General features: G+C 48.6%; 1 protein-coding gene and 1 pseudogene across 1 annotated transcript in view; both read left to right on the top strand.

Annotated features, from left to right (window-relative positions):
- Window positions 1-19,911, top strand: part of LOC147001206 (zinc finger protein 124-like) — a 60,590-nt gene extending 40,679 nt beyond the window's left edge. Inside the window, exon 4 of the mRNA XM_085830125.1 lies at window positions 19,573-19,911. Coding sequence (XP_085686251.1) covers window positions 19,573-19,726 — 154 coding nt within the window. The 3' untranslated portion in view covers window positions 19,727-19,911. The remainder of the gene's footprint in view (window positions 1-19,572) is intronic.
- On the top strand, window positions 19,909-22,461 carry LOC147001205 (hippocalcin-like protein 1 pseudogene; annotated as a pseudogene).
- Window positions 22,462-22,801: the final 340 nt, after the last annotated feature.

Here is a 22,801-nt window from a genome sequence, read left to right as displayed (position 1 = left end):
GGGCTGAGGAATTTGCATTGTGGGTGTTCCACTTAGCCAAGAGTGACATGGAATGTCCCAGAGTCTCTTCTCCCTCAGTGAGCCCCTTGGAGCATGGCTCTTGGCCAAGGTTGTGGGGAAGGCAGGATGAGGAAATCAGTAGCTGACATTGTTTGTGTACCTACTTGCCTGGTGACTTCTGCTGCAACCACCAGGTTGTGTGTCTGATGACCTTCCACAGGTTCCACCATCTGCCTGCACTTTGAACCCATGAATGTCAAATCAGAACTCGTGGGACCTATTGAATCTGGGGGCTTTGAAACACTTTGAGAAAATATGGACAAGGTGGAGCACGGGGTATCTGAGGTCAGTGAAGCTGGTCTGTATACATTGTAGAAGACATGCATCTGTGAACCCAGAACATGGAGCTCAAAGCATGAATGCTGTGTAGGCTGCAGACCGAGCGAGGGCAATGATTGTCCATGCTACAGATGCCCCATTCTGGTGGAGGGTGTTGACCAGATGGGCCCAGGGAATGTCTCTGTGCCTCTCTCTCAATGCTTCTATGAATCTAAAACTGCCCTAAAATAAAGTCAGTTAAAAACACGTATGAGACCCAAGGAACTGAAGGAGTTTGCAGTCTCATAGGAGAAATAGCAATATGAACCAACCACTACCCCCAGAGCTCCCTGGGACTAAACCACCAACCAAAAAGAATCCCATGGCTCCAGCTGCATATGTAGCAGAGGATGGCCTAGTCAGTCATCAATGGGAGGAGAGGCCCTTGATCCTGTGATGGTGCTATGCCCTAGTATAGGGGAAAGCCTGGGCCAGGAAGCAGGAGTGTGTGGGTCAGGGAGCATAGGAAGGGGGGAAGTGATAGGTGATTTTCAAAGGGGAAACAGGAAAGGAGATAATATTTGAAATGTAAATAATGAAAATATCTAATAAAAAATACATATGGGGACTGGCGGGGTGGCTCCCTGTTTAAGAGTTCTTACTGTTCTTTGAGCAGACCCTAGTTCAGTTCCTCCCATGTTGAGAGGCTCACAATCACTGGTAACTCCAGCTCTGGGGTATGAGGTGCCCTCTTCAGGCCTCCACGGGCACCTGCACTAACATGCATATTCACAACCTAATGTGCAAATATCAGTTAGGGAAGTGCATGGCTTTTCTAGTCCAGATCTTGGATTTTTGGTCTGAGCCTGAATTCAGGGGTAGTCCTTTGTAAAGTACTGAGTATTGAGTGCCTGCTTTGTTTATAGCTCCTGGCTAGGCACTGATGTGAGGTAATGAATGAAGTGATGCCCTCTTGACTTCATGGTGTCCAGTCTACCTGGCTGGGTGGAAGGAGGGAAGACACACAGTCCCCACCCCTACCCCCAGTCTGCAGAGCAAGGGAAGTCCTAGGTCCTCCTGCTCTTTAGAACAGACTCTGGGCCAAACCAGTGCTTGGTTCAGTAAGAACATTGCAAGTATGATCATTGCTGTGAATGGAGAGACTCTGCACCATAAGGGGAAACTGAGACAGTGCTGTAGCCTAGGAAGAGAAGTTGTGCTCGGGTGACAGGACTTTCAGGTCCCATACTGACTTCCACTTAGCTCTTGAGTCAATTACTAGCCTCCCTGTGAGCCCCATTTTCCCTCTCAAGGAAATGGAGGTAACACAGGGCCACCCTCCTTGGTCTGTCCTGAGGATCTCAGGGGACAATGACAGCTTTGAGTGAGGTACAAGACTATTTAGGAACTGTCCCATAATACTGTTCACTGGGAAGAGGCCTCCAGTCCCCATGTGGGGAGCAGACAGGGATGTAAGAGATGGCCTTCAGAGCTGGCTCTACAGGGGGCTAAGTTATATTCATGATGCTGACTGTGTGTATCTTTGCCCAGATTGGTGAGGGCTTGTGTGCTGTCTGTGTTGGGATATATTTTTACTCCATGTATGTATTTTCTATGTGCCATTTTCTGAGCCAGGGAAGCATGTCTGGACAATATGGGCTTTGAGGAAAAGGTCTGGCTCGGATCAGCCCCAGTAAGGTCCAGAGCAGGACCTTGGGTGCTCCTTTGAGCCTTCCCAAGCCCAGCCAGGATGCTCCATCAACCATCCTAATGACCAGAAGGGAAAAGGTCCAGGAGCAACACACAGCTGCATCTGGATAGCCCAGTCACCAGTTGAGTTATAATTAATATTCTGAGTCCAGAGAGCCATGGCTATGACCGTCACCCACACTGGCTTTGTGACAATGTTATTGCAGCTGAGGGTGACCAGTATCTCACCAGGCTTCTGTTAATGGGGGATCATAGGAATTATATTCACACACACACACACAAACACACACATAGAACATGCATACACAAATGCACACATGGTACACACGTGCATACACATGTAAACACACACACAATCAGCTTTGTTTGGGTACTTGGGACAAGTGAAGGGATGTTGTGAGCTCACCCAGGTGCCAGTGCCCTATGTGACCTGTGGTCTTCTTTTCCACGGGCATGGCCTAGCAGCTTGTTGAGCCTGTGCATCATCCCCCAGTGGTTCTGATCCTGCTCTGCCTTGGCCTCCACTTGGTCCTAGATAAGTCACCCCAAGGTCAATAGACCTGCAGAGCATTAGAGCTATGGATGAGAGGGGTGCCATTCGTAGAGACTGTGGGGACAGTCTCTTCAGTGATCTCCGAGGACAGGTCAGGAAACGGAGGCTGAGAGGTAAGAAGAACCCTGTAAGTACCAGGATGAGCCAGGCCTACTTAACCATGAGGCCAGCATCACCACCATTGTTTCAGAGTTTGTGCATGTTTCATGGTTCTTTCTAATCCCAGTGGCTGCTACCTCATGAGGTCTGCAAGATGCAGAGGCAAATGTCAAGCAGTACTTCTGTCCCTGGCTTCTGGTAAATGCAGCTAATTCCCTAGAGACTTAGACCAGCAGTTCCCAGCCGACCTGGGAGTGGATGGGTCTTCCTCACACCTACCCACAGCCCCAGACAACCAAGCTCCTACAGCATTCATAGAGGGAATTTCATGGCACAGGGTGTCCTCAGGACTTCCTGTAGGTAGAGTTCCTTTCTGGCCTTCATCTTCTGGAGGGAGAGGATATCTCCTGCTGCCGTTTTCTTCACTTCCCCACATTCCATAGACACTCTCTCCAGGTTGTCAGGAGTCTGAAGGAGATAACCAGAAAGAGGCCCTTGTCTTCAGAAAGAGGGTCTTTGGGTCCCCTCAATCAAAAATATACACAATGGAATATCGTGTGTAGTCCTGGGGATTAAGAGAGCAGTTCCTGAGTCTATATGACTGAATGTCACCTGCATACATGTCTCCATCCCCAGGGTTCCCGAGTCCAGGTGCCATAAGTGCAGAAGTGCATGGTAGGGTCCAGTCAAGCCTGGAAAGTGATGTCTGGAAGCTGGAGCAGACAAAGAGGTCATAGTAGTACAAGTTCTAGCCTATAGTGTCTCTTCTTATCCTGAGGCCCTTGGATGCTTTGGTGTACACCCAGTGACTCCTCTGTAGCCACACACACCTCGGCACTGAGTGAGGAGAGTCTGGGTCAGATGGTTCTTAATCTTATGTCAGAATTTTGCTATGGGGTCAGAAGTCAGAGGATGATCAGTAGAAAAATCCCTCTGAAGATGGGCACCTCCTCCATTTCTGCCCATCTGCCTGTGGATGAAAACCTGTACAAGTCTGGGACACAGCCTTGCTGCTAGCTGTCTACTTTGGCAGGCAGTATGGCTGTGCTCAGCATGTATTGAGAATATTCTCTGTCCCCAGTGATCTTGAGGACTCTGGCTTCTAATGGCAAAGAAAAGCAAAGTAAAGCCTGGGCCTTGAACTCATTATAATATTGGAAAAAGTAAAGCTGGAAAGAGGTTAGGCTTAGAAGGTTGTGTGTAGAGGTTTCCCTTTTCGTCAAAGTATTCCAGGAAGGCTAAGAGATGTGAGCTCAGAGAGCCTGAAGAAGGTTTGGGAACAAAGGCCCAGTGGCAGCCATCGGGATGGATACAGAAGCAGTGGAGATATTCGTGGCCTGAGAGGATGGGAAGATGAGTCAGGCTGATGGGAGTGCAATGAATCACAGCCTGCAGCTCAGAGCTCAATGTGTACTGAGTGACAGCTCTGCAGTTATAGATAATGACCTGTTCCCTCCCTCCCTAATTTCCCCACATGTTCGTGCTCTCTCTGTGTCATAGTGACTCACCTCTGAGCACAGTGAGGCTTCCTCTGAGCATCCATCTTTCCCGTCTGTGGCCTCCCTTCCCCCAGCCTGGAACCTGCTTGCTCAAGGGTGGAGCTACCGGCTCATTCGTCCTGCCACGCCCACTGCTGGAACCTGCCTTTGCTGCCTGGAGGCACACACGTGTTCGTCCTGCTACTGGACCCTGAGTTACTTGGCGGGATATTGGGTTCCCTCCTCCTTCCTTTATAACTGAGTGTCTGGAAATAGTAAAATTGAGCTTTGATCAGGATGTTGTCTTAGTTCCATTCTTTCTTCCGCCCCGTCTAGATTCCTCTCTTTTCAGCGAACTGCCATTCTCAGTTGAACCGTTCGTGTTGTGGACTGCGGTCAGGCCGCAACACCCGTCCACCAGTCAGCATCTTCTCCATCTGCCCAAGGTTAGGGTCATTCGCTCAGCACGTCTTCAGGCCAAGTCCATGCATACTTGGTAAGGTGGCTGGATGAATGAATGAGCAAAAGACTCGTATTCCTGTGTGTAAGAATAGCGAGTTCCCAAGGGGGATATCTTCTGGAGTCCTATGTAGTGCTCTGAGGAGTCCTCCTTCTAACAGCTCTTCCTCCTGGGCTATCACTGGAGCCAGGAGGGATGGGAGCCTCTGAGTAGTCAGTGAGGTAACACATCTCTGTGTTGGGCGAGGGGTGTTGGGGTGTGTGTGTGTCTGTAAACTTTGCAACATGTATGGTATGAAGTGTGAGCCACTGCCTGAGGGTCCCTAACCCTCACACTCCTATTCCCAAGCAGTAGGCATGGACTTCCCAGGATACCTGCTGCCATGAGAGAAGGGGCCTTCTTCTTCCTGAAACCCCACCCCTGTGTCTAGCAAGCCCTTGGTTCTTGGGCCCCTGTACTAGACCTGCCCCTCAGCAACAGGAGCCTTTGCGGTCCCTGTCCTGATGTTTGCCTGGCTACATCCTTCCTTCCCTCCCCTCATTTCCTCTTTGAAGTACAGGAGTTAGCATGTCACTGGTCCTACCCAGGAATGCTTCCAGATCACAGTGACCCCAGGCTCTGTACCAGCACAGAACCCGGTTTTTAATGCCACTGCACTAGGTGTGACCTGCAAGAGAAGCTTTTCAGGTCAGTGGCTTCCCTCCTCACAGGGTGCAGTACTCAGATGGAGCTCATTGAGGAAACCTGTGGTCTTTCACAGTAAAAGTCCTCCAGTGTCCCCACTGAGCATTTGCCTGGTGGTTCAGTTTGTCTCTGTCTCCTCATAGCTTCTGTTTCCCTTCCTTTCATAGAAATAGGCTGTAAACTCCACACACAGGGACCTTCACTCTTGGATTACAGCTAAGGAGACAGGACTCAGAGAAATCAAGGTAGCAAGAACATATGGCTAGAAGGGAAGGCTGTAGGCAGGGATTGACCCAGGGACCACCAAATCTGCATGTCCCATTGCAGCCTGACACAATAAACCACAGTTCCTCTTAGAGAGGGACACATAGAGGCTCAGTCAGGACCAATGAGAGATATTCTACCCTGCTCTATGCTAGGCCTGGCTCAGCACCCTTGGGTTACTGCTGGACCCTCCCAGGAGTGTTGGGTGCTGGCCACTGGCCAGGGCAGCCTGAGTCATTGTCCATGCAGAACCAGTCCTAGAGGCCCCATGCCATTCCCCTGGCTACTGGGGAAAGGCCATTGCTGGCTTCTTGGCCTGCAGCATCAGAACACAGTTGATATGACCTGTCATCCCAGCCAATCAGGAGCCCATGTGTGAGTTATTCCATAGCTGGCTCAGGGATCCAAAAGAACCTGCTGCATCAAGCCTGGTTCCAACGTTCCAACCTGATCCTGGATGCTGAGCAGCAAGGCAGAGAAGCCTATTCTGACTCCATCCCACCAGGACTGACTGCACAAGACGTCCATTAGTAGAGGGATTTGGGGAATGAATTGGAGGCCTCTGCCCTCTCCTGCTTGTAGCAATGTCTTACATATCCTTCAAAAGAGCACTTAAGGCGTGCTGTGCTCCAGTAAATTCAGTTGACTGAGGAGTGTCTTGAGTTCAAGGCTGGCCTGGGCTATATAGAAAGACTCTATCATAGCCTGATTGTGGTGAGGCTCTCCTTTAATCCCAGTACTCATGAGGCAGAGGTAGATGGATCTGTGTGAGTTCCAAGCCAGCCTGGTCTATAGAGCAAGTTTCAGGACAGCCAGGGCTACACAGAAAAACCCTGTTTAAAAAAATAAAAAAGACTCTCTCACATGAAAATGGGAGAGGGAGGGAGAGGAGGGAGGATAGGCTGGAGTTGACTACAACTGTTGGTAGAATGCTTGCCTAAGATTCACTGAAGTCTAAAGTCTATCCCTAAGTGCACCACAAAATGCATGTGGTGGTACATGACTCTAACCCCAGCCCTTGGGAAATCGAGGCAGGATGATCAGGAGTTCAAGGTCATTGTCCTTTATATAATGAGTTCAGTGTGCAGCCTGCGATACAAGAAACCCTGTCTCAAAACCACAGGGTGTGGACTCAGCCCACAGGAAGAAGACTGTTTGTATAACACAGGTGTCTGCCCCTCTGTCTCAGCCTTGAGCTTCTATTGTGCAGTTGAGCATCGATTGTATCCTGAGATTTTTGACTTGCTAATTCTCTAAGGTTTCCATAAAGCTGGACATTAGGTGAGGAACGTGAGGGCTTGGATCTGCCCTGCCTTTCATGTCTTTCCAGCTATCCCCATTGCCACTTCCTAGTCTGCTTGGGTTGGTCATCTTGGTTGGGCTCCATGTTAGCTGGCCCACCTCTGTCCCTGTGAGGATACTATCACTTCCTCATTGGGCAGCTGTTGTGTGCTGCAGGGCAGTGAGTTCTCCTTAGCTCTGGCCCTGGCACACACCCACACATTGCTTTTTGCTTTCCCCTCCTCCACCACAGGGAACTAGCTGCCCAGATGTCCTGCTAGTCCCATACAGAAGCAGAGGCCTGTAAAAGGTCTGGTCTGATGATGAGCATCTTTGATGATAATGACCTCTTGGGAAGGAACAAGAAGCCTTACTTGGGACCCCATAGCTGGATTGCTGTCCAAAAGGAGGGACATCAGCATCTGGCAAGTGAACAGCCCCTAGTGTGACACATTCCTGAGTGTGTATTCTGCTGTCACTATTGTGCCAGAATGGAGCTTTCTAGAAGACTAATTCACCCACAACCCTCACATTCCTTCCTGAGTCCCTAACCCTGGAGGTCACAAAGTGTTTGAGCCTCCAGGATAGGAAGAGTCTCTTGGGCCTCACGCTGAGCCTTTGAAATGTCATGCAGCCCTGACTCACAGTTATAAACAGTGTGTGTACCCTGCCTTGTTTGGGGGCACTGTGGGGGTTCACGGTGGCAAACTATTAAATACAGAAATGTAGGACCCCGCCGTCTGAGAGGTGGAGTGCTCCCTGTGTGTAAGCATAAGGACCTGGGTTCAGATCCCCAGTACCCATGTAAAGCACCACATAAGTCCTTGTTGGCTGTGACCCTGGCACTGTGGGATAGAGACAACAGGAACCAATTCTCCGGTCGTTCTGGCCAGCTAGTCTAGACAAAATGGTGAATAGTACTCTCTGGGTTCAGAGAGAGGCCCTGACTCACAAACAGGGGCAGGACGCTGAGGCATGTGGACCTGGCTCTGCGCTTACAAACAACTACTACTGTTTCAGAGGACCTGAATTCAGTTCACAGCACCCACATCTGGCTCTGTGAGCCACCAGGAACTTCAGTTCCAGAGCCCTGACTTCTTCCCGCCTCTCTAAGCATACATACACAGAGATATACATGTGAATAGAAATTTGAAAGTCTTTTTTAAAACAAAAAATATAGCTGGGCAGTGGCAGCATAGAACTATAATCACAGTATTCATGAAGCAGAGGTAGGTGGGTCTCTGTGAGTTTGAGGCCAGCCTCGTCTACAGAGTGAGTTCCAGGATAGCCAGGGCTACACAGAGAAACCCTGTCTTGGGAGAAGTGCAGAGTAAAGAAAATCAAAAAGAAGGAAAAAACATTCTCTTGTCAACCTCTATATCCTGCATGGGAAAGCATGCATGTGTGTATGTGTATAAGGGTGCATGTGTGTGTGCATGAGGGTGCATGTGTGTGTGCATGAGGGTGCATGTGTGTGTGCATGAGGGTGTGTGTGTGATGGTTTGTATATGCTTGGAGCAGGGATTGGCACTATTAGAAGGTGTGGCACTTTTGGAGTAAGTGTGGCCTTGTGGGAGTAGGCATGTCACTGTGGGTGTGGGTTTAAGACCCTCATCCTAGCTGCCTGGAAGTCAGTATTCTGCTACTTTCAGATGAAGACGTAGAACTCTCAGTTCCTCTTGTGCCATGCCTGCCTAGATGATGCCATGTTCCCTCCTTGATGATAATGGACTAAACCTCTGAACCTGTATGCCAGCCCCAATGAAATGTTGTCTTTTGTAAGAGTTGCCATGGTTGGTCATGGTATCTGTTCACAGCAGTAAAACTCTAATATAGTGTTTAACACATACACATGCACACACACACACACACACACACACACACAGACATGCACATACACACACACATGCACACACATACACACGCACACACACAGGAAAAGGGAGTTCAGTATCTGGTCTGAGGAAGTGCTCTGAACAAAACAGGACCAGAGTCTGAAGGTAGATGAGAATTGATGCTAATCCTAGAGGCCTCTTCCAAGAGAAAGCACATACACCCAAGGACTCAACCTCTCTGAAACAGACAGCAAGAAGGGCAGAGAGGTGGAGGATCTGCACATGCAGAAACCCTGGGGCTGAAACAGACTTACCAGGGTCCAAAGAGGGGAAAAGCAATGATGATGACAGTAATGATGTCCCAAAAGTGTAAGTCTTTTCAAAAGGTCAGAAATGCCAATCAGGATGTTGGGGAAAGTGACCATGGAGTCTGGGAAATCTGCCCCGAAGGAGTGGTGGGATGTTTGTGTCTGAACAGGCTGCAGGGTGTGAGTAGGAGCTTCCTGGGTGACTGGAGTGGGTGTGACCCAGATGAGCCTAGCTTGGTGAAGAGAGTCACCCACAAGGCTCCTTTCCTGTTACAGTAGCAGTTTCCATTAAGAAAAAAATTCTTGGGGATTTCCTGTTCTTTTCTCCACCTCCTCTTTTCCCCAACTCTTGTGGGCCATCTGGGTCTTGGGAAAGAGCAGAGGGAGAGAGGTCTGACAGTGCGGGGTGGGGCTTTCCTTGCAGCCTTGCCAGCTGCCCCTCTTTCTCCTTTTACATTGCACTTTTACCTTGTTGCTTAAGTTTTATGCATATGGATTAGTTTGTGTGTGATGGGCAAGTGATCCAGTGAATGTAGGTCAGAGGACACAACCTCTGGGATTCAGTTCTCTCCTCCTACCACGTGAGTTCTCAGGCGTAAACTCAAGTCATCAGGCTTGGTGCTTGGTGCCTTTACCCAGGGAGTTATTTCAATGGCTCTGCTTTTTTTTTTTTTTTTTTTAAAACAGTCATTGAGGCTCTGGGGAATTGGGAGTGTGCGCTCCTGGAATGTGGCTTGGGAGTCAGGATGGTTTTGCAGTGACTAATACTGTGACATGGGATCTATGGTTCAGATGGCAGGCTGAGGTTGCAGTAACATTCTAGTCTCCCTCCCATAGATCTCACTGCGTGACTGGCTATTGTCCCACTCAGAAGAGGAGGGTACCTCTCTCACTGTAGCCTTCTGCCTCCCTGGCTGGACTCAGGCTTCTGGACCCTTATAGCTGGCTTCTCCAGAGAGGTCCAAGGTAGCCCTTGCAGGATAGGTCTGTGGACCTGAGGAGGACTGTGGGATGGCAACACATTATCTCTCACTCCTGGTATCAGTGAGTAAAGTGATCACCGGATGTCTTAGGATGCTAATTGGATCCCTGTGTGGTGGCATCAGCTCCAGAGTCCTTGGTACTGCTCAACGCTGTCCAAGAAATATGATGACATTCATATATAATATGAGATTTTCCTACAACCACATGGAAAGAGGAAAGAGAAACGGGGTGAACAATGTTCACAGCCTGTTGGATTTAACCCATTGTATTTCAAGCGGGCCCAATAACTGTCTATTTTACCCTAAGGACTTACTTAGTTTGGGCTAGTGGTTCTCAAATTCTAATGCTGTGACCCTTTAATACAGTTCCTCATGTCATGGTCACACCAACCAAAAAATTATTTTTATTGCTACTTCATAATTGTAAATTTTATCGTTACAAATCGTAATATAGATATGTGTTTTCTGATAGTTTTAGGCAACCCCTATGAAGAGTACTGCAATCCCCAAGGAGTTGGGACCCACCCATTGATAATCTCTGGTTTAGACCTACTATGCTTTCTTGCCTAGTTTAGAAATTGAAAGGGGTATCTGCAGAGGGCAAGGGAATCTGCCAGCCTGCGCCCTCTCGTGTCCGTTCAGCCTCAGTGCAGCTTGTGTGGCTCCAGGTGCATCCTGTAGCTGATGGCCATTCTGTAGAGGGCTGCACTGAAGTGGAGGCTAAGGCTGTTTTAGTTTCACCTACAGCAGGATGGAGGAGGACGAGGGGGAGGAGGAAGACGAGGATGAGGAGGAAGAGGACGAGGAGCAATATTCTGCTGGTCACCGTAAGGAAGAACACAGTCGAGGCTGATTTCCCGCTGCCACCTTCTGTTCCACCTGACATGGAACAGGCTCTCCATCAGCCAAGTCCAGATGGTCTGTTGAAGTTCAAATTCACAGAGGATGCACCCAGTCTCTCCTGAGTCCAGGACTTCCTAGGGATTTGGTACCCACGTCTCCCACCACCTTCCCTCCAGGGTCTATGTCTATCAGTCCTTGAGGTTTGGCATTCTGACTGATGAGATTGCTGCGTGGTGGGATGAACTGTACCACGCGTGTTCCTAGCCAGCACTGAGCTGTGGTTAATGGGACACTGGAGCTCCCAAGGGCCTTTCCCAGCGACAGCACAACTGTGCTGTTAGCAAAGCTTTTTACTTGCAGTACCAAGCTCGGGTTAAATACTTTCACAGAGCTCCCTCCCCAGCTACTTGTTTGTTCTTTCTTTACTTTACAATTTAGTGTGTTAAGGACAATAAGAGCATAACAGACTCTGGGAGAAGGGGTAGGGGCTGTTAGCTCCCTCCCCCAATTCCCATTACTGTGAAGTCACATATCCTTGATGCTCCAAGGCTGTTATCTGTCAGATCTAAGCCCTGCAAGAATATGAAGTGAGAGGTTGCCATGTGAAACCAAGAGACCCTCATTCCTCCCCACTAAAAAGATGAAAATAGGGTTGTCTGATCAATGAAGCCTGGGTTAGTCTGATGGCTGGAGCTAGGTTGGTATTTTTCTTCAGGGGAGCAGGCACAGTGATTTTTCTGCCCCTGCATAAGCGTTCTTTTTTTGTCAAGCATTTTCCCAAACAGCTAAACATCACATTGGTTGGCTTGGTTGCTTAATGAATGACAGAGGGGTCACGGGGTGTGTACCACTGAGCCCGTCACACATCTTTGCTGCTGTCTCAGTGCCTTCTGAAGAGCTAAAATGAGATCTCTCATATTAAATATTTTATCCAGGTCTCTGTTAGACATCTACGGGCGAGTCCCAGGAAGCATCTATGAGGCCGCCAGCATTTGTGGGCTCCACTTAGCAGTTTCATGAATGTGAGCATTAAGCCACTTTAATGGCCAGGAGCTTCTTTGGGTACCAGCTAAACACACCTTGGAAACTCACTGCCTCTCAGGATGTTAGCAGGGAAGGGGCCCAGGATACATCAAAACCCAAAGGACAGAGCCCAGCTCTAACCTAGGTCTTTTCTTTCTCGATGGGACTCATTCTTCTAACTCCTAGCTGAGCCATGTGAGACCGCTTACCACTCCCTGGAGGCTCTGTCTTCTTCCAACATCCCTTCCGGGCCTTCAGTTTTGACTCTAAATTCCATCTTCTTGGCCAGAGCACCTAGTTCTCCTGCCTAGGAATGTGCCATTGTAGTGCAGAGCACTCAAGAGTAGGGACCACAATCCATCATGACTCAAGCATCTATACTTCAAGAACCCAAGAGACTGGAAAACACTGGGGCAGTTCCTGACTGCCTGCTCAAGTATGGGCTTCTCTGGTGATCCACTCTCCCAGGTGACGGAGTGTATCTGTCAAAAAGGAGGCTAAGGTGGGGGTGGGGGGTTTCTGCTGCTGGGAGCCTGCTTTCTTGTCCTCCCTCAGGGTTCTTTGGCTAGATTGCTCTATGACTGTTGGTTCTCTGTCCCAAGCATCTGTACTGAATCCTTGTCCCCTTTGGAGAGGAAGGGGGGTCACTGTCACTGACTACACTGGCTGAGAGTTCCTATGGCTCAGGGATAACTGCTGGATATTCAAGAGTCTCAGCAGCACTTAGCATTGTAAAGGTGTGTTTTCCTATCTGGGTGTAGTGGAACATGGCAGAGCAGGAGGACTATGCTCCACAGAGTCCCTCCAGGACTGAGGCTTCTTTACATAGAGCCCTTCTTTACTGGAGTTTCCGAAAAGGGTCAATCCTACCCCCTCTTCTTCATTATCTCATACTGCTTATGTCATTGGTCCCAGGTGCTTAAGATGGCCAGACACGTTCCTATTGTCACCACCCTTTTTTTTGAATGACATTGCATGCAGGAACAGATCTTCAAGCCATTGCTCCTCAGAACCAGGTCCCGAGGCTCAGACCCTTCCTTTTCCCTTTTCTACATCCTATGAACCCTCAACGCCTCAGGGATAGCCCTGAAACATGGATTGAAGGTTCCCGGGTGAACTCCATCCTCCTGATGCTTATGCCTTGTTCTTTGCATCCAAAGAGGGTCACGGGATCTGCTTGGAGGCTATGTCAAAGTTCTTCCTGCCTCCAAATTAGTATTAGTATATCCTGGGAACAAGGGTGTGTGTGTGTACTATCACACACGTGCGTGTGTGTGTACTATCAACACAGCAGCAAGAATGTCATAAACGAATGCAAAGCATGCATTTTGCCTAGCAGCTTGATACCAGGGAGGAGGCAAAGTTTGGACAGCTGCACAGCCCTGTGTTCTGGAGCTCCCTCCTCTGAAATATTTGGTAAGGAGCTGGGAAATGAATCCTCTCCTCCAACACCTGCAAGGCTGTCTGCACTGCAGCCTCCTCCTGGCAGATATCTGCAGAGCAGGTACAAGGAGTTTGGCATTCTAGTAGCATCTGTTAGATGACAAATCACAGACACAGCAGTGATGTGTGTTCAATGAGGTGAGTGGATGCTGCGTGCATGAGCTGCAAACCAAGGGTCTGTGGCAAGGCTGTGGGGTCCAGGGCTGTTGATCATGAAGAGGAGCCACAAGCACAAGCCACAAGCTATGGTGGCAATGCAGCTGTTTCCACATTGCCCTCTTTGGGACTGTCATACCAGCACAATTCCATAGCCAGGTATCCTGGAGTCAGGTCCTGGCTCACTTAGGAGAGGTTCTGCAGCTCTCTGATGGTCAGTTCTCTGGTTAGCAAGATATATCTGATGGGTGACATTTCTAAGTGGACCCCAGGCCAGAGACACATTGTAAGATTCCCTGTGTGAATGGTTCAGTTTTGAGGGCCTTGGAGCTACATGGCTTCACCGGGTCTAGGTCTTTTCTCTCCAATACTAGTATTTGAGCAGGGGACCCCACACCTCACATCTTGGTCCAGCCTGGCTTCTCTACCTTTTACTTGCTACCACCCCAAACTCTACCCTCATTTCTGGGGTCTCCTGCTCACCTTGTTTCACAGTTTTGTCTCCTGCCTGAGGGCCTCCTGAGGGCCTGCCTCTGACAGTAACATCCTAGTAGCCACCTCCTGGCTCAGCTCATTGTCCCTTTCTCTAGGTACTCCAGTTCCCTTCTCCCTCCCCTGCCCTCCTTTTCCTTCTCCCTTCCTTCCTTCCTTCCTTCCTTCCTTCCTTCCTTCCTTCCTTCCTTCCTCCCTTCCTCCTTTCTTCCTTCCTTCTTCATTGCCACCTTCCTCCTTCCTTCCTTCCTCTTTCCTTCCTTCCTTCCTTCCTTCCTTCCTTCCTTCCTTCCTTCCTTCCTCCCTCCCCTTTTCCCTTCTTCCTTCCTTCCTTCCTTCCTTCTTCCTTCCTTCCTTCCTCCCTTCTTCCTTCCTTCTTCATTGCCACCTTCCTCCTTCCTTCCTCCTTCCTTCCTTCCTTCCTCCATTTTTCCCTTCCTTCCTTCTTCCTTCCTTCCTTCCTTCCTTCCTTCCTTCCTTCCTTCCTTCCTTCCTCCCTTCTTCCTTCCTTCTTCATTGCCACCTTCCTCCTTCCTCCTTCCTTCCTTCCTTCCTCCCTTTTTCCCTTCCTTCCTTCCTTCCTTCCTTCTTCCTTCCTTCCTTCCTTCTTCCCTTCTTCCTTCCTTCTTCATTGCCACCTTCCTCCTTCCTTCCTCCTTCCTTCCTCCTTCCTTCCTTCCTTCCTTCTTCCTTCCTTCCTCCTTCCTTCTTCCTTCCTTCCTTCCTTCCTTCCTTCCTTCCTTCCTTCCTTCCTCCCTTTTTCCCTTCCACCCTTCTTCCTTCCTTCTTCATTGCCACCTTCCTCCTTCCTTCCTTCCTTCCTTCCTTCCTCTTTCCTTCCTTCCTTCCTTCCTTCCTCCCTCCCTTTTTCCCTTCTTCCTTCCTTCCTTCTTCCTTCCTTCCTTCCTTCCTCCCTTCTTCCTTCCTTCTTCATTGCCACCTTCCTCCTTCCTTCCTCCTTCCTTCCTTCCTTCCTCCCTTTTCCCTTCCTTCCTTCCTTCTTCCTTCCTTCCTTCCTTCCTTCCTTCCTTCCTTCCTTCCTTCCTCCCTTCTTCCTTCCTTCTTCATTGCCACCTTCCTCCTTCCTTCCTCCTTCCTTCCTTCCTTCCTTCCTCCCTTTTTCCCTTCCTTCCTTCCTTCTTCCTTCCTTCTTTCCTTCCTTCCTCCCTTCTTCCTTCCTTCTTCATTGCCACCTTCCTCCTTCCTTCCTCCTTCCTTCCTCCTTCCTTCCTTCCTTCCTCCCTTTTTCCCTTCCTTCCTTCTTCCTTCCTTCCTTCCTCCCTTTTTCCCTTCCTTCCTTCCTTCCTTCCTTCCTTCCTTCCTTCCTTCCTTCCTCCCTTTTTTCCTTCCTTCTTCCTTCCTTCCTTCCTTTCTTCCTTCCTTCCTTCCTTCCTTCCTTCCTTCCTCCCTTCTTCCTTCCTTCTTCATTGCCACCTTCCTCCTTCCTTCCTCCTTCCTTCCTTCCTTCCTTCCTCCCTTTTTCCCTTCCTTCCTTCCTCCCTTTTTCCCTTCCTTCCTTCCTTCCTTCCTTCCTTCCTCCCTCCCTTTTTCCCTTCCTTCCTTCTTCCTTCCTTCCTTCCTTCCTTCCTTCCTTCCTTCCTTCCTCCCTTTTTCCCTTCCTTCCTTCCTTCCTTCCTTCCTTCCTTCCTTCCTTCCTTCCTTCCTTCCTTCCTCCCTTTTTCCCTTCCTTCCTTCTTCCTTCCTTCCTTCCTTCCTTCCTTCCTTCCTTCCTTCCTTCCTTCCTTCCTTCTTTCCTCCCTTCCTTCCCCATCAATATTCCTGGATTATCCCCAGATATCTCTTTTTGCACCTCTTGTCCTGCTCCACTAAGGGATTCTATGGACCAACCATCACCAGGTGTACCACCCTCCCACTGTTGGCTACCCTATTCTTACCTCCACTTCTGTGTTCCCAGGAACACAGTGTGTTTCAATTTTACATATGTCTGGTTAATTGAGTTTCCAAAATGAATTACCTACAATAAAACTAGGGCATTTCTATCCCTTCCCAAAGAGTCATGATATGCTCCTACTCTGTGTTGGGGTGTGGATTAGAGCCCTGGGTAGTGGGCTCCATGGAGAGCAGCTAGCTCTTCATCTGTATGCTTATCCTAGGCCTGTGGTGACCCCTCAGCCACCAGTAGTCACATTTGTCCTCTTACGGCAGACTCTCTGTGGCTGGAGAAGTTGATTTTGTGGGCTTCTGTTCAGAGCTGGATGTAGCTAGCTTCTGGGGGTACTTCCGGCCAGCACTGGCCACCCTGCCAAGCTTAATGTCCAGTAAGCAAGGGAGAGGTTGGCTGACTCGTGGTTGAAGCCCAGGCTGTAGGTGATAAGGAAAGAGGACACTAAACCTTGGTAGAACCAAGGCTGTGAGGTAGGAAGTGAGTGTAGCAAGAAAACAGAGTATCTGGCAGTCAGCCATCACTGGGGGACTTAAGAGAGCCTGTGCCCTTCTATGCAGGTCCTCCAGGACCTTAGTTCTGTGTTTCAGTTGATTTTTTGTTTTCGAGACAGGGTCCTCTCTCTGTAAACCAGGCTGGCCTGGAGCTCAAAGTTATCTGGCTGCCTCTGCCTTTTGACTGCTGGGATTAGAGCTGTGTGCCAGAACCAAGGCTCTGTCTCTATTTCTTGTTCCTGAAGCTCCTCCCAGACAGGGCTTAGCCTATAGTGTTCTATCAACTCAGAGGTTCTTAGACATGCCACCAGTCAAGAGATAGAGGCTGGGACACTGTGATTTGGGGAAGCTTCTTCTTTAAGTAGAAAATAATATCTAAGGGGACTGGGATCCTGGAGAGAGGGCTCTTGCTGTTCTTGCAGAGGACCCCAGTTCAGTCCTGTTCCCTACACCCACATGGTGGCTCACAACTTCTGTAACTCCAGTTCCAGGGATCTGACATACTATTCAGGCCTCTGCAGGTACCAGGCAATCTCACAATGTATTATATAAGAAGAAAAACATTTGTTACATACTATATAAATAAATATTCTTAAAGCTTTGAAAGAGAAAAAAGAAAAGAACACATGGACACATTTTGACAACTTAAAACTGCAAATGACCTTTAATCCCAGCACTTGGGAGGCAGAGTCAGGGGGATTTCTGAGTTGGAGGCCAGCATGGTCTACAAAGTGAGTTCCAGGACAGCCAGGGTTATACAGAGAAACCCTGTCTCAAAAACCAAAAAAAATAAAAAAATAAAAACAACAAAAACAACAAAAAACAAACTAAAAACCCTGCAAATGAGCCAGGCATTGTGGCTCACACCTGTGACGGCTAGACAGGGGAGGCAGGAAGGTAAGGGTGAGGTTAGTCCTCAGCTACATAGTAAGTTTGAAGCCAGCCTAAGCTACATGAGACTCTATCTCAGAAAACAAATAAATAAAATTACAAAGGAAAACAAGACAAAAGATCTTACAAGGTCCATCCAGCCAATTCCCCACTTCAGTCAACTTTACCTTTCCAGTAAGTTCTTCCACAGGAGGCCTCCACTCACAAACCCATCTGACCAGTTCTCACAGATGGCAGCAATGGCCACATGCCCTTGTGCATAATCTTCTTCCATTTGTTGTCTCTCTGTCTCTCTGTCTTTCTCTGTCTCTCTTTCTCTCTGTCTGTCTCTGTCTCTCTTTCTCTCTGTCTGTCTCTCTGTGTGTTTGTGTGTGGGGGGGGTGGTGTTTGTGTGTATGTCTCTGAGAGAGAGCCAGGGTTTCTCTGTGTAGTCCTGGCTATCCTATAACTTGCTCTGTAGTCCAGGGTAGCCTTCCTTGAGCTCCTATCTGTCTGCACTGTCACTGAGTGCTGGGGTTAAAGGCATGCACCACTACTGGCCTTCCTGTTCTCTTTCTTCTAATATAACTTTGTTAGACAGGTTCTCATGTAGCTCAGGCTCGCCATGAACTTGTTATATAGTCATAGATGACCTTGAACTCCTGATCCTGCTGCCCCCACCCTCCAGTTCTGGAATTACAGATGTGTGGCACACGGCTACCTGACTTGATGATTATTTCTGATCAAGATACTGTGGACATTTGAGTCGGTTGTTTGTAAAGGGGAGGACGTGTTTAGATAAGTAAATGTGTGCTTTGCAAGGCAATATCAAGCTGCCACATGTCTGTGTTGAACAAGGAACTTTAAATATCTCCTAGTCATCTAGATAAGTAAATAAAATATGTACATAAAACGCTAACAGCCTGGGAAAGAGGTGAAGAAGACAAGGGCGGTAGCAGGTAATACTGAGTGCATGTCTCCTCTTCCTTAACAGGACCTAGCACCTAGAGCTTAGAATTCATAAGCCTCTGAGCAGTTCAGAGTGGTTTCCTTTGGGACTTGGGTAGAGGAGACTCACCCACACTAGTTCTTCTACACATTTCAAAAATACTGAGCTATGCAGGTGTGTTACTGTGAAAGAAAGAAACCAAAATTGAGGTAGGGAAGTGAATGAGTATTAATGTCCAGTGGCCAATCACTGCAGGATCTCACACTTGGACCTTGTGGGAGACTGCAGTGGGGTGTGCTGGCCAATGAAGCACAGTCCTGAATTTCCATTGGGGCTGTTTCAGCTGTTAACATTCACATGTACATTCACCAACTGATTGATGTCAATTCTAGATCTCCCTGGCAGAACAATATCTCATAAGCATAATAAAGAGTGGGGACTCCCATAGGGTCCCCAGCTGTCTCTTCTAAGGTTAAAACAGCATGGCATGTGCTGGTAACTTCTCCCAGTATTATATGAAGGGGGACAGGGAGGTCTTGGGGGGGGGGGGTCTAAAAGCCCCCTGTCAACATGCTTCAAAGCTTTAATACCTGGGTCCTCATGAAATCCTACTTACCCAGATTAACCCAGAAATCTGGGTAAGAATGGGGTTTTTAAATGTAATTTATAAAATTAGGGTTGCTGACAAATGAAGTTGAACTTTGAAGGGCCAAAGCCATGTTCCTGTTCTCTGGTATCATCCCTGAGTCCACTCAGGATGGGTGTCAACCTAGTTCTACATCTACCCTAGCTGTGTTAGGTAAGAATGTGAACCACTGACATCCGCCTATGCAGGCAGGATTAATTTACTATACAGCATCAGCAAATGTATCTGTGACCAGGAAACAAACACACTGGGTCCCCCACGAGAAAAAGAACGAGCTGTTCAAAGTGAAGAGTCAGGATTGGGTCCACGAGACCCCTTTTCCCCAAGCTGATGAGCTGAGGGTTTTGTCTCAATCCTGCCTCTTGTTTAAGCCTCACAGGACATTTGACAAAGCTTCATTCCACTGATTTTAGGTTGTCTCTCCCTGTCCTCTTATACCATGATTCTGCATGCATGCTCCAAGTAGACTGTATTTAGCCATAAAAAGATATTCTTGCTATCTTTCCTAGAGTGTTCTGGGTTTTGCCATGTTATATAGAACCATAGCAAAATTACAGTTATGAAGTAGCAACAAAAATGACTTTATAGCTGGGGGTTCACCACAACATGAAGAACTGTATTAAGGGGTTGCAGCTTTAGGAAGGCTGAGAACCACTGCTGTTATGGATGTCACTGGACATACAGAGGATATTGCTTAGCCAGCATGGTGCTAGGTTGTGATAGGAAGTCAGACTTGGGGTTTCAGGTATCCACAGCTCACCTTGTGTCTTGGCCTTGCAGGTTTAGTCTCCACTGCCAGCTGCCATGGGCAAGCAGAACATCAAGCTGGGTTCTGAGGTGCTGCAGGAAATGTGGAAACACAGGGATTTCACCGACCATGAGCTTCAGGAGTGGTACAAGAGCTTCCTCAATGACTGTCCCACTGGCCACCTAACTGTGGACAATTTCAAGATAGGCCATTTTTTCCCCTACAGAGAAGCCTCTAAGTTCGCTGAACAGGTTTTCCACACCTTTGACACCAACAGTGACAGCACCATCGACTTCTGAGTGTTCATCATTGCTCTGAGCCTGACCTCTTGGGGCAAGCTGGAATAGAAGCTCAAGTGGGCCTTCAGCATGTCCGACCTAGACAGCAATGGCTACATCAGCAGCAGTGAAATGGTGGAGATAGTGCAGGTACCTACACTTGACAGGGCCTGGCACATGGGGGGTGCAGGGATCCAGGACCCGCATCCTTGGCCCCATACACCAGGTCATTCCTCTGCCCACTTGCTACCTGGGTGTACTAAAGGAATGCATGTCTTTGCAGAGAGTAAAGATAAAAACCAAGCATCTATGAATTGCATGCTGAACATCAGGCTCCAGCTGAGCTCATCCATCAGGTTTATTCACACAATTCTATAAACTGGGTCTTTTTTTTTTAACCTCTAATGAGATATGAGGCTCAGATAGGTGATTAAGAATTGTCAAAGCAAGAACTGGGAAAATGACTCAGTGGGGAAGAAGACTTGATACCCAGCATGAGGACCTGAGTTCTGATCCCAACACCCATGGAAAAGTCAGGAGTGGCTGAGCATGCCCGAAACCCTAGAACTAGGGGACAAGTGAGTCCCAGAAGCTTGCTGAGCAGGCAACCTAGATAAAATGGTAAGCCCCAGACGGGTTCAGTGAGAGGGTAAAGGGAATATTGTAAACACCGGTTTCCTGTTTGGCCTCTGCACGGGTGGGTGTTCATCTGCATACACATTAGTTGTCTATAGGGCTTCCTATAGAAATCAGAATGACACAGTAAAGGATGAGTCAGCAGTCAGTTCTTCACAGGAGCGATGCTTATGTGCACCCTGCACCCTTCCTGCTCCATGCTCTAAACCATCTCTGTATTTTGTCCAGTGGGCTGACTCTGTGGGTAAATGTGCTTGCTACCAAGCCTGGCAGCCTGGGTTTGATCCCTAAGACCCACATGGTAGGAAAAGAGAACCAGCTTCCACAAGTTGTCCACTGAATTCCACATGAGATCACCTCCCCCAAATAAATAATTACATACATCCATAAAATAAGTAAAGTAGTTATATACAGTGCCTAATACAATGGCTATAGATGTTAATAAAATTTGTATTATTTGGGAAATAACAGGAAACTGTCTGTGTACCTCCAGTTTCATTTTCTAGACTATTTCCCACCTGTAGTTTGTTGGATCTGCAGATTCAGGACCCATGGGTGGGCAGGGCTCAATGTATTTCCCCTAAGACCTTCCCTCCAGGATTTCCCAGCTCCCCACCAAAGATCCTCCTTTCAGACAGACGCTTTGCCCCACAACCTCCCCTCTACTCCGAACCAAGGAGCCCTCCATTCTTCCATGCCCCAGCTGTATCCTGTGCTCTTGAACGTCACTTAAACTTTCCTGGCTCCTTTTTCCCAGCTCCTTGTCTGTGAAACTTGTTCTGATGAGAGAAGGGTCCTGACTCTGCCCTGTCCATGCTTCTTGGTTAGCTGAGAGAAGACCATAACCCACCCTCCATCCTCCAGAGCACACTCACAGATGCCCCTTTGCAGGCCATCTACAAGATGGTGTCCTCCATGATGAAGATGCCTGGGGACGAGTCCATGCCCGAGAAGCAAACAGACAAGATCTTCAGGCACATGGACACTAACAATGATGGTAGGAAACATGGCAGGAGTGAGCAGGTCGGGTGGGAAGAGGGTATTGGGAGAGGGGGTGAGGTGGGGAGAGGGGAGTAGATGAGCCTGTGAAACTGTTGATGGCACAGAGGTGTTTGGGATATACCCTCTGCCCTATATAGGCTTGCCCTTTTCTAGCCCACTTGATTCAGCTCTGATTGAGGGAGGGAGACTAGAATTTAGGGTCAGGTACGCCTAGCTTGCATCCTGTACCCTTCCTAGGACTCTATAACCATGGGCATGTCAGTAGACCCTCTGACCTTCAGGCTTCATCCCCGTTGTCTGAGTTAGGGTTTCCATTGCTGTGATGACACACCATGGCCACAAGCAACTTGGGGAGGAAAGGGTTTATTCACTCACAGTTTCCATATAACTGTTCATCATCAAAAGCAGTGAGGGCAGGACTCAAACATGGCAGGAATCTGAAGGCAGGAGCTGATATAGAGACCATGAAAGGGTTGCTACTTCCTGGCTTGCTCCCCATGGCTTGCTCAGCCTTCTTTCTTATAGAACTCAGGATCACTAGCCCAGAGTTGTACCACCTACACTGGGCTGGGCTCTGCTCCATCAATCACTAGTTAAGAAAATACCCTCTGGTCAGGCATGGTGGCACATGTCTTTAATCGGAGCTCATAGGAGACAGGAGGCTCTCTGTGAGTTCAGGGCTAACCTGGTCTAAAAAGTGAGTTCTAGAACAGCCAGGGCTGTACACAGAGGAAACCCTGTTTCAATAAGCAAAACAAAAGGGAGGAAAGGAGGGAGAGAAGGAGGGAGGTAGAGAGACAGGGAGAGAGAGAGAGAGAGAAGAGACTGGACATTGTCCATTTTCCAGAGGTTTCCAGACTTATCCAGAGCACTGGCTAATCCTAAGTCTCCCTCTTCCATTCCTCAGGCAAAATGTCCCTGGAAGAATTCAACAAAGGTGCCAAGAGCGACCCATCCATTGTCCGGTTGCTGCAGTGTGATCCCAGCAGTGCTAGCCAGATCTGAGGGGAATGGGCTTTACACAGTTGTGAGAAACACAGGCTTGACCTGCCATCTTCAGCTTTGTTTGCAAAAGTGGATTTCTCCGTGATTTCTCCTGCTCTCTAGGGACCTGGGTTCAGGCAGCACATCAAATTCACCTGGTCTGGCTGGATGCAGCTCCCTCCTCTATCAGATTTGATAGATGTCTCTCCCCATCCAGTCCAGGCTGGTTCCTTCCAAGGTTTCAAGTGTTCTCAGCTGTAGGGCTCCTTTCCTGCCCACAGAGGGCCTGGAGGCCCTTAAGGACACCAGACAGGACATTTCAGTATCTTACTGAGACCAGCTGATTTATTCGATGATCCCA

The sequence above is a fragment of the Mus caroli genome, unplaced genomic scaffold (assembly GCF_978045245.1).
Source record: "Mus caroli unplaced genomic scaffold, Mus_caroli_1 scaffold_14, whole genome shotgun sequence".
NCBI lineage: Eukaryota > Metazoa > Chordata > Mammalia > Rodentia > Muridae > Mus > Mus caroli.
Note: the sequence above shows the minus strand (reverse complement) of the source record. Positions and strands in the feature narration are given on the sequence as shown.